The 12,608-nt window shown below is 46.5% G+C and overlaps 1 protein-coding gene across 1 annotated transcript in view; it reads right to left on the bottom strand.

Moving 5' to 3' along the window:
• Positions 1 to 1,511: 1,511 nt before the first annotated feature.
• Positions 1,512 to 12,608, bottom strand: part of MKLN1 (muskelin 1) — a 199,825-nt gene continuing 188,728 nt past the window's right edge. The window contains exon 18 of the mRNA XM_038752328.1: positions 1,512 to 11,488. Within this exon, the coding sequence (XP_038608256.1) occupies positions 11,367 to 11,488 (122 nt within the window). The 3' untranslated portion in view covers positions 1,512 to 11,366. The remainder of the gene's footprint in view (positions 11,489 to 12,608) is intronic.

The raw sequence follows: 12,608 nt of genomic DNA, 5'->3' as shown, positions 1-12,608 counted from the left end.
AGTGCTTTGCACATAGTAAGCACTTAATAAATGCAATCATTATTAATAATTATGGTATTTGTTAAGTGCTTACTACATGCCAGGTACTGTACTAAGTGCTGGGGTGGGTTCAAATTGGATTGGACACAGTCCCTGTCCAGAGAGGGGCTCACAATTTTCTTCCCCAGTTTACAGATGAGGTAACAGACACAGAGAAGTGACTCGTCCAAGGTCACACAGCAGACAAGTGGCGGAGCCGAGATTAGAACCAATGACCTTCTGACTGCCAAGCCGGTGCTCTACCCACTTGGCCATGCTGCTCCTCAATATAAGAGTTTGAGGTGAGTAGCAGAGTTCTGCAGGAATTCTACGATTCTGAGAGGTGGATTGGGTCCAAACAGCATGATCCCCCTCTTTCAGATGGAGAAACTGAGATACAGAAAGAAGGGATGCATTCAGAGCCAATTTGTCGAACCCGAGCCCTCTCCATTGAGAGTACTGCGGGAATGGAGACAGAGTTAATCCGCTCCCCGACTCACCTTTCCGCCGGAGCAAGCCCTGAGGAGCGAAAGGTTCCCGGAGATTTGCAGGGAGGGGATGGAGAATCGGGGTGCTGTGAGGTTAACTTCAAAGGCCTCTGTTGTTATTTTGGCCAGGAGAGCAACTCGAGTCCAGCTGAAGGAACACATGGGCAGGGCTGGCCAGGCTGACAACAAACCCAGCTTCAAGGAAAGGCAGGCTGACTCAGAGTTTATCACCAGGCGCAAATGAGACCCAAGACTCCAGGCCCTTCCTGAGCACGTCATCCACCCCGCTCCCCGCCAGAGCCTCCAGGAGCCTTCGCCGGCCAACCGGCTCCCACAGCCAAGAGAGCCAGCCTTCCAGAAAGTCCTAAAGGGAAAAAGATTTGCCCAAGTGACTGAAGTCTACACAGGCCGTGCTCTGCAAGGAAAGGGAACTTTTTCTATCCTAAGGCCCCCCAATGCCACACCTGTTATAAGCACCCTCACTCCCGCACCAGTTTAAAGTGTCTTGGCTGCCATGTCGGTTTGCTAGTTTTAAGCACTTCCACTAACATGCTGGTCTTAAGCCCCCACCCCCCGACCACATTTTGAGATACACTTATTTTCAAGAAGCTTCAAGGCTTCCTGGATTTAAAAAAGTTCAAATCAAACAGCCCAGCATCCCAAGCCTTCTCTCTGGAGTCAAGACAGAAGCACATGGCGTTCCCTATTTCTTCGCTGGAGAAACCAAGGCAGAGAGGCCAAGAAACTACCTATCCAACAGTGGCGGACTGGAATTTAAGCCCAGGTTAGCCCTTCGCTGACAATAGGTTGGGTTCAAAGGTCAGCGGGCCCCTCTACCCCACTTTGAGAAACTCTGCTTCCACAGGAGCCACCAATCCCTCTTCCTCGTGACCTGACATGAACATCTTGCCAAATCCTTTAATAAGCAAAATTTACAAAATGTGCCCCAAATCTTAAAATGCCAAACAAAACCACGGCTCCAATGAATCCAGACTCACTTTGCAATTCCCATATATAACTTTTTATTAAGAAAAAATGAACAAAATACATTCTTTCTCCATATATACATTACATACAACATAATTCTACATTGGTAATTGCTCGTCAGATCACCCATTCGTTTATTCACAGAGTAGTGCTTACATATTTACCAAACCTGGGATCAGAAAATAATTTGTGCTCAGGAAAAAAAAAAAATCTGAATTAACATTCCACTCAGGCTGGAGAAAGGGGAGACTCAGAACAGCTGAGGGGGACATCGCAGCACGGACTGTACAGACCAGAAGAGGACTCAGCATCCTACATCTCCCCACACACTCCCCATGACCCCGTCCATGATGCTTTAGAGCTCCTGGCTGGTATCCCGTGGGCCAGTGGCAGGGAGGGAGAGGGTCAGGGCAATACCCTTTATGCCACCCTCAGGGACTCATTCCCACACGAGAGATACAACAAAGATGTGAGGTTTTGAGGTCCCCCCTTCCCCTGTCACCCTCAATCCCGGAAGATTTTTCGATCATCAACGTGAATGTCTGAAACGGAGAAAGCAGTGCTGACTTCAACCGACATGAGTGTTTTGGCTCTATCGTGCAGCTTGCCTCTCCCTAAATGCTAAGCTTCTACATCTAACCTTGTGAAAACTAAATTCCTAGCAGGTTTGAAAATCCCAGTTGCACTCCGATGTTCCGTAGTGCTGAGGGCTTTGTAGGCCCAAGACCCAAAGCACCAAAGGCTAGTACAGTTGCAGAAGGCAAAGAATCTGAGGTTGGGAAACAGAGGAGGAGGCGGCGGGGGGAAGAGAGGAAAGTTATTAAGAAGGATGGTAGTGGTTTGCGGAGCACCACGGCACAGAACTCACTCCTGTCTCTTGTGCAGCAAGGACTGATTCAGGAAGATTGATGAAGAGGCCCTGGGTATGATCTCCTTCTAGACACCAGTGACAATGGTAGAGCATTGTATGTCTAATCAAAGAAGGGATGAAAGTGCCACTTGGGGACATCATACCATCCACACACTCCAGACACGATGAACGACTTCCATGATCCTAGAATCACTGGCCCCGCTCGCCTCCCCTATAAAAAGTACAGTGGAGATCGACAGCTCAAATGCCACCCCACTGGCAGCCACCAATTACGTGGGAGACTGGATGCCTCCGAAAAATCCAGATTTGGGCAGGGAGGATGCTAGAGCATTGGGTAATCTCTAGGGATGGGGCCAGGAACAAGGAGGGGACAGGGCCCCAAGGAGTTGGTGGATCGGCCTTGAAAGCCCAAGCTGAGGAAAGAGCACAGCAGCAGGGGGAAGCATTTTGACGTCTCAGAGATTTTAAAAAGAGGCCACAGGTATTGCTTTGAAGCTTCCCCCTGTGGCTGGGGTCTTTGCCCTGTTCCCTGGAATCGGATTGCTCCCCCAGAGGCCCCGAAAAGCTCCCCCGGGGTAGGACTCACTAACACTGGGGAGGAGAGAAATGTCAGAGCAGAGGGAGGCCCCCGGCTCCCCGAACCTGGAGAAAACCAAAAGCCTCCACAACTAGAGTGATGGGAACCAAGGCAGAGAAGGACTGGAGGAGTAGCCTCACCAAAGGCAGCTGGGCCACTCCCTAAAACCTCTGTGTCACGCTGGGATCAGCCGGGACCTTTGGAAAGCTCTGAGAATGAGACGGCACATCTCTGAAGCTTTCGACGGTGCCCAGGAAATAGAATTATTCACGTACGTCATCCCGAACCCTGCAGCTCCCTGGGGATTTCGGTGTCCAAGATGCGAGTGCTGCCTGGAATCCAGGATTGCAGTATCAAGTGAGTGAAATGATCGCAAAACCCTCCTTTAGATGGGAACAGCCAGTGCTTAGAAGTATACAAGTTAGACACATGAACTTCAGTAAGAATGGTTCTATGACACCACCAGTTTGGCGCTGGCCCAGTTAATTCTAATTTTTAGCTGCACCGGGAGATGGGGTGGAGGGAACTGCTGGATAATGAACAAAACAGCCTGGGTTTGCTAAAGTGTGAGGAGCTGGAGGGCCCCCACCCAGACAGCAGCTGTCTTTCACGCCCCGCACAGCTCCCAGAAATGGCAGGTCTCTCCTGCTACAGGAAGACAACGACAAAGAACCAAGGTTGACGTTGGAGAGAGGGAATTGGCCGGCTGTAGCGGCGTCTTTCTGATTGGGTCAGATTCTCCTTTCCTCCTGTGTCCAGGGGATCTACAACCATCTGAAAGCATTAGAAGCTCTAACCAAGAATCCGGGAAGAAGGGGGAAGACCAGAATTTGCCTCTCTGCTCCTAATATTGTACCCAAGTTATGCCTCTGCCAAAGCCAAGAACCCAGCCTAGGATACGCACGTTGTCCACCCCCAGCTTTCCTTCTCCGGCTTCCCGAGCTGAGGCCCTCAGGGTTCTACTATACACTGCCTTCTGAACAGGCTTGTGACACCGGGGAGGGATATCAAGACGAAGCAACACAATGGGGCAGTAAGAGTTGGGTACTCAACATGACCGAAAAATACTGTGCGTTTAAAAGTCTCCAACATCCAAGTCTTTCCCTTAAAAACCGGGAGACTTTCCAAATGTTGACGGCATCTCACTGGCACCTGAAACCAGATCCCGGCTCAAAGAGTGCCACAGGGGCTGAATTTATTGATCAGGGGACACTCTGGTCCAAAAACATGTTATCATCACCACTGACAAGAGGTCTGTTTCAACTTCATGCAGAATACCCATCTGACCGAAAAGAGGGAGTCCAGGGGGTGAACCTCCTGACCTCTCAGAGAAAAGCTATACCACCCCAAGGGACGACAAGCAAAACTTCCTGATGACAATGCCCATCTTACTGTCTGGACAGAGACCATTAATCATTTTGGCACATTCTGGCTTTACTGACAGTGGCCACGAGATGCTGCTTGTGCAATTTCACCTGTATTATCTGAAGTTCCAGACTGTATGGTCCTTCCCCTGGGTCAGTCAACACACCCATACCTGATCTACAAAATAACTATCTGTAGACTGGTGATTTTTCAGCCACCCCACACACCCACAGATGACAACTTCCCGCTGAGTTTCTAGAATGCAAGAGCCCAGATGTCACCTTCTGCTGAACAATGCTTTTAAAACAAAAAACAGGGAACCTAGACTCGGTCACACACCCTCCCTCCCCAGCCTTCGAAATAAACGGATCATCAGAGCAACAAGAAGATGACTAGAGGACAGGCTAACTACGGGAGTGGCTGGCCGGGCAGCTGATGTGGCCTGGTCTGGACCATCATGGCATTGTAAAATAATGATACCCCCCTATAGGGAAATTGGTGTGGCTTTTTCAAGATTCTTTGACTGAGTCAGATTAGAAGTTTGAGGAAGGCAGAGGCATTTCCTGAACCAACGAAGCGTACTCCCGAAGTTCGCAATGCCTATTAGATGTGGTGGGGGCCCTGTTGTAGTGTTTTCCACACCCAAATGGCCGACCCCAATCCATCTGTTCTGCTGCAGAAGACAGAGCAGTGGACGGACCTGAGTTCTGAGGGCTAAATATGTCTTTTTATTTTGAAATGAGGACTACACCATCCCTCAAGGAGACCAAGAAACGACGGCATTAAGAACAGAAGGGCCAGAAAACGTAGGCTAACTGTAGGCTGCCTTTTAGACGCGGACTTCCTTGGGAGTCATCAAACAGTACAAGAAAATGAAGCTTGGCACTGGCCACATGGGCAGCCATGTTAATCAGGTCTCTCGGTCTGTCTCCTTTGCCAATTAGTTTGGCGCTAAGGAAGCAAGGAACAGAACTGAAGAATGGCAATATCCTCAAGCTGGTGTTAACGAGGCAGACAGCACAGATTGCCACAAGCGATTACAACCCAGATGGCTCAGAGCAAACTCCCAGAGGGGTCTGAACTGAGTGGACAGCAGACAAGTCCCGTGGTTACACACAACAGCCCAGCACGTTCACACCTGACTCCTCACAAAGGGCTATGCTACATGATGAGGTCCTGAGCCCGGGTCACCAGGTAACCTGCTTTCCACAAAACACCGGAACCAAGAAGGAAAAGGTGAGCCCTGGACTTCTCGGCCGATTAATTGACGCTAACACTTTCAAACTCTCCTGCCTGACTTTAACCCCCTCACAGGATGCCACACCATGTTACTTCTTCCTTACCAGAAGACAAATCACCAATTCCATATAAAGGCAAGAAAACGGCAGGCATCGAGCAGTGGACGTGGGTGAATATGGCAGAGCCAGGATTAGAGTCTGGATTTCCTGGCTCCTGTTCTTGGGTTCAGACCACATGGTGTTTTTCACATACTTGTCATAGGGACAGCTGTCCCTTGCCACCTCCCCCATATGAACCCTAAACTCCAAAGGGCCAGCTAGAGAAAGGCCTCCAGGGAGATTAGACATATCCCTCCCAGTTTGTAATGGCCCATCTCAATTTGATGGGAGGGATTATTTCAAAAGGAAATTTACCTTTCTTCCCCTTCATGCAGAATTGGCCCATTTCCCCGGACACCATATTTCCTTGTTCAAATCCATTGAACCGGGAACAGAAAAATGACTTTGATTATATAGCTAAATTTTATTTGCCACTCAAGCTGAGCAAAACTGGGAGAAACTGCAATGTGTTTTATTTTCGATGAAGGGGGATATTTTACATTCAAGAACTTGAGGCTTAAAAATTTCTGCATTAAGCTCTCGTTCTGAATCTGAGCTTTCATTTTAAATTCTGAAAATTGGCATCAAAGGATTGTTTTCTGTTGATGAGTCTATGTGCATCTCTGGCAGAGCGCATCTGAGCAAACTTGGGCTATTTTATACGGTTCTCACTGTGCTCTCATCTCACTGGGAATGGCCTTTGCTTAATCAGATTTGTAACAAAATTCCCAACATCCTTCCACTTTGATAGGCGAAAGAAGTAGCCTTACCCGGATCTTTAAAAATACAACTGCCTAAAAAGATTATCCATTTCAGAGATGTCGGGAAATAAAAAGCAGCAAATTCCTGAGTCACAGAAAAGCCATTTCCTCTTGTAGCTGATCTGAAATGCAGGAAGACTAGCAGTAACAATACTTCCAGGTACTCTTAATACTCACCTGTTAGCAGGGTCAGGAGAAAGGGTGCTGAGAATATGGTAGGGAGATGCCAAAAGTAAACCTGACCAGAATTCTATGCCTGTGTTTTAATCATTAGAGTGGACTACAGCAAATTCGGTATTTAGACTTACCCAATATTCATTTCTTAAAGCAAAATACAATGGCCCAAACTTCAGTATAAATGGGCCCTAAATGTTATACGGCATCTTTTCTGCTCTTTCTGTCTGCGTAAAAAGGAAAATGTAAGGAGTTTTCATTATTTTTCTTAGCGTCAGGCCAGGATTTATGGGAAAACCCTCCATAAATCTTCACGGAGATAGAAGAACCAATCAGAAACAAAGGGGAAACGATCTTCAGTTTCCAAAGTTGCTTAGACCTTAAAATTGAATTTTGACAAATAAAGCATCAAGAGACTTCCCTCAATCATAACCCCTTAAGAGACAGTTCGGACAGAAAACTCATACAGTCCAATCGACAGTCTGAGAGAGATAAACACTGGCCATGCCATGAAATTCAAACACAGTTAGAATAACTTCATTCGGTCAAATTCACGGACCCGTTTCAACTGTTTCTGTTCACGTCAAAGAATCTTGCTGCAATCACTTTCAACTGCTCAAAGACTGAAAAGATGAAGGCAAAGGAATCTTCCAAACTACGAAAATCAGACAAATCGAACAACTTCCCTGGAACTTTTGTTTAATCCAAGGAGATCGTTAAGCCAAAGCAGAACTGAACTACACAAAAAGATCAATCTCTGTTAGTGCTAAGACTAAGGGATGGGAAAAGAGAGAGAGAGAGACAGAGAGAGAGACAGAGAGAGCTACCTACTAAAGGCTTTACTGGAAAGAAAAGGCCAGAAATGGTGCACTGTTCTCAAGGGAGCAGGCACTACAATCTCTTCAAGCTGTTGGTACAAAGTCTCTCCATGCCCACTTCCTTCCTGGCTCCCTGTAAAACCAAGAAGTCAAGAAAAACCTACGAGCTGATTGACGCTTGGGGGACTGGAGTCACTGGAACAAAATATTCAATTGGCTACAGAGGTGACAACATTTTTGTTTTACAACACTCATCTTTTATGTAAACTGCCTTGATTCACCACACGATTAAATGACCTACAATTATCCTATAGATGCCATGTGGAGATACACAAATTACAGGGAAAATTCAACATGTAATCACTATGTAAACACAGGAGGATTTAGAGCTCCTAAGTCAAAAACCAGGTTCTTGAGTAACTAACTGCCTTTCAACACACTAAGCATCAGTCTTACATTCACCACAAGATCAACTACTGGATGGAAGGTGATCTGAGAGTTTCAAGCCTATTTCTGTGCTAATTTTGGCTCCGAGCGTGTGTCTTCAAAGCTCCTTCTCTGAAATGCAGTCTGATCTGCGGGTGGCTCTATAAAATTGTTAGGAAGGGAAGTCCCTGAAATGACAATCGGTTCAAAATGGAAATATTACTGTATAGATTATTTACCTATTCCACCCATGCACACAACTCGAGAAGGGTTCAAATTATTCAAGCTGTGCTCTGAAATTGATTGACATTTCTATTCCTTAATTGGAAACGAAACAGGCTGTTATCCGTCCATTTTCATCAGCTGGAGAGGACACGTGACAGACAAGCCAAGCAGACGAGGGAGCGCAACAAGGTGACCGGTTTAATATTCAAATAAAGACCGGCTGCCAGCATTAACAAGGAGGACTAGCTTCAGAAGCTACAGTCCCCTTATGCTCTCTAGGCTCTTCCACTTCGGTTTGTCCAAAGTTGTTGACAACTTTGAATTAAGCCCACTCGCCACACGGTGTCTCTGTGTATCCGTCAAAACGAGAGCTCCGCGGGCGTTGCTGTTCTGTCACCGGGAGAGGAGCGGGAACAGATGCCTAGCTCGACCCCAGTTCAGAGTACCAGAACCCCACGGGGGAAAGAAGCGAGACTAACTCGCCTTGCGTACACGTGGAAATTGGGAATGGGAAAGGCCACAAATCTACCAGGGGTTACAGCACAACAGTGTCGACGTTTGGGGCCATTCACGGCGGGATACGATCCAGGTGTTCCAAAGCAGGAAGCGCTAGAGCAGAGGTATAGAATGAGACATTTCAAGTAACTCATTTATGCTAGACAATCTAAACAGTGCGCCTACATGCCTAATTGGGTTCTCCATTTAAATCACGCCACTTGTAGCATTCATTGGAAATACATAAAACCCTTGACTGCCCACATCTGCCAGGACCAAATCAGAGAGTTACTTAGCTTCGACCGATCAAAAAAAGAGCACAATGCGAATCATGCTTGGTACAGGAAATAAAGAAGACATCCATTTCCCATTGAGATTATGACCACCTAAATCCATCCCATTTCCAATCTGTCTCTTCCACATAAAAGGCTCTAATGGGGTTGGACCCCAAATGGTCATTTCGGTTCAACCACATTCCAAGAAAATATTCTAAACAATCCTACAAAAGGAAAAACCTATCTCAAATGAAAAAACCAAAACGAAAAAACAAACAAAGCAGCCCAGGGCTTCCCAGAGTTGCCCGGGTAGTGGTAGGAAGTGGCTATCGAGGGAAAACAATCAGTTGGTTCAGGTTGTGGATGAGAAACTTAGCTGAATGAGACAAAGCAGAAGCGATGCTATACGGTGACGAGGGGGCATGCCACTGAAGGCGTGACCAATGTAGGGCTGCAGTTTCATTTGGTTAAAAGTCTAAAGTGCCAGAATACAGAGTCACAACACGCAGAACACGACTTTCTACTAGGAACTTTCTCAACGGCCTAGCACACGGTAAAAACATAGCCATCTTAAAGCCCGGCTCCACATTCTTCTTTGAACCTAACAAGATCCAGTGGGTTGCGACAGAATTAAATGGTTGGCGAAGTTTGCATCTTGCGTTTCAAACGGCCACTCTCGAGAAGATCGAGAATGGCTCAAGTGTTTCAGTAGATTGCACTGACTTCACTGCAGAGCTGGCTGATCATTCTGCAGATATACAATTTGGTACTTAATGAACTACGCTTACTTGGCAGACGACCTATGTTACCATTAATTAAACAAAATCTAAATATGTAATCTGCTCACAAGCTAAGATGTAAATCTAACGGCTTAATTTACAAAACCTCTGTTGATCGCTTTAGGGAATTTGTTAAGTCAGCTAGCCCAAAACACTACTCCTAATTCTATGAAAAACCTATTTCTACTGCTTTCCAACAGAACCGAATGCAAGGACTACGGAGAAAGAGAAGAGGGTCCCGAAAGTCTAACTCCTAGAGTCACGGGGCTCTGAAAACCCAGTTCAGTTTCTTCTTTCTTTTAGGGGTAGAGCCAGTTCCACCAGGAGCAGCTAGCTTAATGGAGGGAAGTGGGATTGAGTTCTGTATTTGTGGTAGTTTTTTTTTTAACCCCACCCCCATGCTGAGCCTTCTTTTAAGTACACAGCCGAGTGAAGACTCCCAATTTCTGGCCCAAACTGCACTTTACAAAAGTCTGCAAGCAGATCTTCTGCACCAGATTTTACTGACTGGGGTGGCACCAAATCTGAAGCCCGGCATGCAACAATGAACAAAAAATGTATTGGAAAACAAAGCCCACTTAGCATACAGTGTGCTTTTCAAAAGAAAATGATTTCTATGGTGTTGATTTTTACTTTCTTTTCCTGTTTCAAGGATGTGTCCGGCTTAAGGGAATGACTGCCGAGGTGCGGCGCACAAAGACAAACGGAGCTTCTCAGAACTACCCCCCAACAGGATCAGCACTAAGAAGCAGGTGTCCGGGACTGTCGCGCACGGACGAGGAGTCAGGTCTGGCTCTGGAAAACCTGGAGGCCCCAAATAAAAGGGCCACAGAGACATAGTGAGTGTGGAAGACCTAGCTCTGCTATTCCTTACAAGAAGGAAAGCCAGTGTCCCTTTCTGCTTTGGAAAGTGACTCAGGAAGGGCCTCTGCATAAGGAACACGAACTGCCCGTGAACATCCGCGGGCCCTTCCTGGTGGCTCTTTCAAAATGTCCCCGAAAGGTCAAATTCTACCTCTGGCTTCTCAGTTTGAGGCTTTCCATGAGTGGAGGCCAGGTGACGACAGGAGGATTTACTGTCACATAGACTTACGTAAGTAAATTCGATAGGGATTTGAACAAATCTCGACAAGGTGCCTGGAAAGAACTCCCATTGTATTCACTTTTTCTGAGAAAAGAACCAGAAATTGGAGCCCTCTGCTCTTTCTCATAGTGGATAGGGTAGCTACAAAAGTCAAATCTACACACACACACGCACACCCTAACATACAGCAGGTGTCCTGCAGAGTTACACAACGGTTACAAATAAAGGCAGAAAATAAAGCAGGTGACAACTGCTTACAAGGCAAAGGAGGGAGGGAGACGGGGGAGAACAAACCCAACAATACACACAAATGTCTTCAGTTGTTGTGAGCCCGTAAAATATAATTATTTTCCTCCGAAAAGAAAAAAAAAGACTGCCTGATTGATTTTTGTTTTACATTCGTTAATTCCTAAGAGTCAGAGTCAGAAAAATATTATAAATATATAGATTGGAAGTATTCCAATTCCACTTTATTGGCCGAATTCAACGGGGGTGGTGGGTGGGGTTGAGAACTCTGGGGTGAAACAAAGGAGAAAACGAGGGTAAAACTTGCGGGTGTAAGATCCCTTCAAAGGACGTGGGAGAATCCTGTATTACTGCAGCCCAGCAGTCAATCAACGTAATAGAAAACAAAAATATTGAAAACGGACTCCTGCTCTTCTTTCCCATGTCCAATTCCTCTTCAGTTACAGTGTGATGAGGTCAACCAAGTTGCCTTTGGGAGGGGTCATGCTGTCTGGAAAGAAATTTACTAAAGTATCAAAAAGCTGAGTTCTTTGTGCGTAGGTGTGATCGACGTCTGAAAAGCCTATTGGGGAGGAACGCAAAGACATGAATCATCTGTTTTGGAATCAACATGTTACGGGAACACGGATGGCAAGCACTCTCGACTCTGGCCCTCCGGGGGCATGCGATGCTTCCCATTCTGTCTCTGCTACCATTTCCCCCTCCATTCCCTTCCTCAATCTCTTTCCTCCCTGTTGCGTTCACTCAGAATCCTCCCTGATAGTTTTTTTTCCCATTCCTGACGCCTGCTTTTGTTCTTCCCTTGGTGCTTGTAAGAAAGCCAATGCTGAAATTAAAAAAAAAAACCACACACACAGAGAAAAAGCTGGTGTGGAGGGGGAGGCGCAGGCAACTGGAGAGCGAGGAGACATACATCTCTGTGCCCTGGGGCTTCCCAAGGACCTCTGTGAATGAAAATACACTTGGCACAATAGGATAGGTAGTTGTACTTCGGGTTTGAAGGATAAAACATTGAGGTGAAATTCGCCTGTGCGCATGTTTGTGTGAAGTATGTTACTGTCCTGGGATTGATCCAGTTTGAGTGTGGGGAAAGGAAGAAGTGGCACCCCCAAAATTGGATAGGTAGTTGTCCTTTGGGTTTGAAGGATAAAACACTGAGGTGAAATTCGCCTGTGTGCATGTTTGTGTGAAGTATGTTACTGTCCTGGGATTGATCCAGGTTGAGTGTGGGGAAAGGAAGAGGTGGCACCCCCCAAATTGGAGAATGCCACACTAAAAATTACTCGAACTTGTCTGTACAATGGGATTTTGGACTACTGTAACAGGGGTTCTCTTTTCCTCGGGGATCATACCTTGGTCCAATGGGATTCCAAATAGTTGCCATTACTTCCCATTACCTTAGTCTGTCCATTTCCCTTACTCTGAAATGGACATCGGAGCCACAGCAGGGCTATTTAGCTAAATTAGACACAGAGCGGAGGCCACCAATAAACAGCGTCCGCCAGAGCCTCCGGAACAGAGCGTTTCAATTGGATCGATTTTCACTCGGCTTGGGTAAGATGGCCCTCAGAATCCAATCTTAAGCCCATTCGGTTTTATCTTTTGAAATTGGCTTAGAACAGGACATTGTCTTGGGACAATGGTCTCATACTGAAAAATAACTTGCAGCTAGGAAGGCACTC

This window comes from Tachyglossus aculeatus, chromosome 10, assembly GCF_015852505.1.
Source record: "Tachyglossus aculeatus isolate mTacAcu1 chromosome 10, mTacAcu1.pri, whole genome shotgun sequence".
In the NCBI taxonomy this organism is placed as follows: Eukaryota; Metazoa; Chordata; class Mammalia; order Monotremata; family Tachyglossidae; genus Tachyglossus; species Tachyglossus aculeatus.
This window is presented reverse-complemented; position numbering and strand designations above follow the sequence as displayed.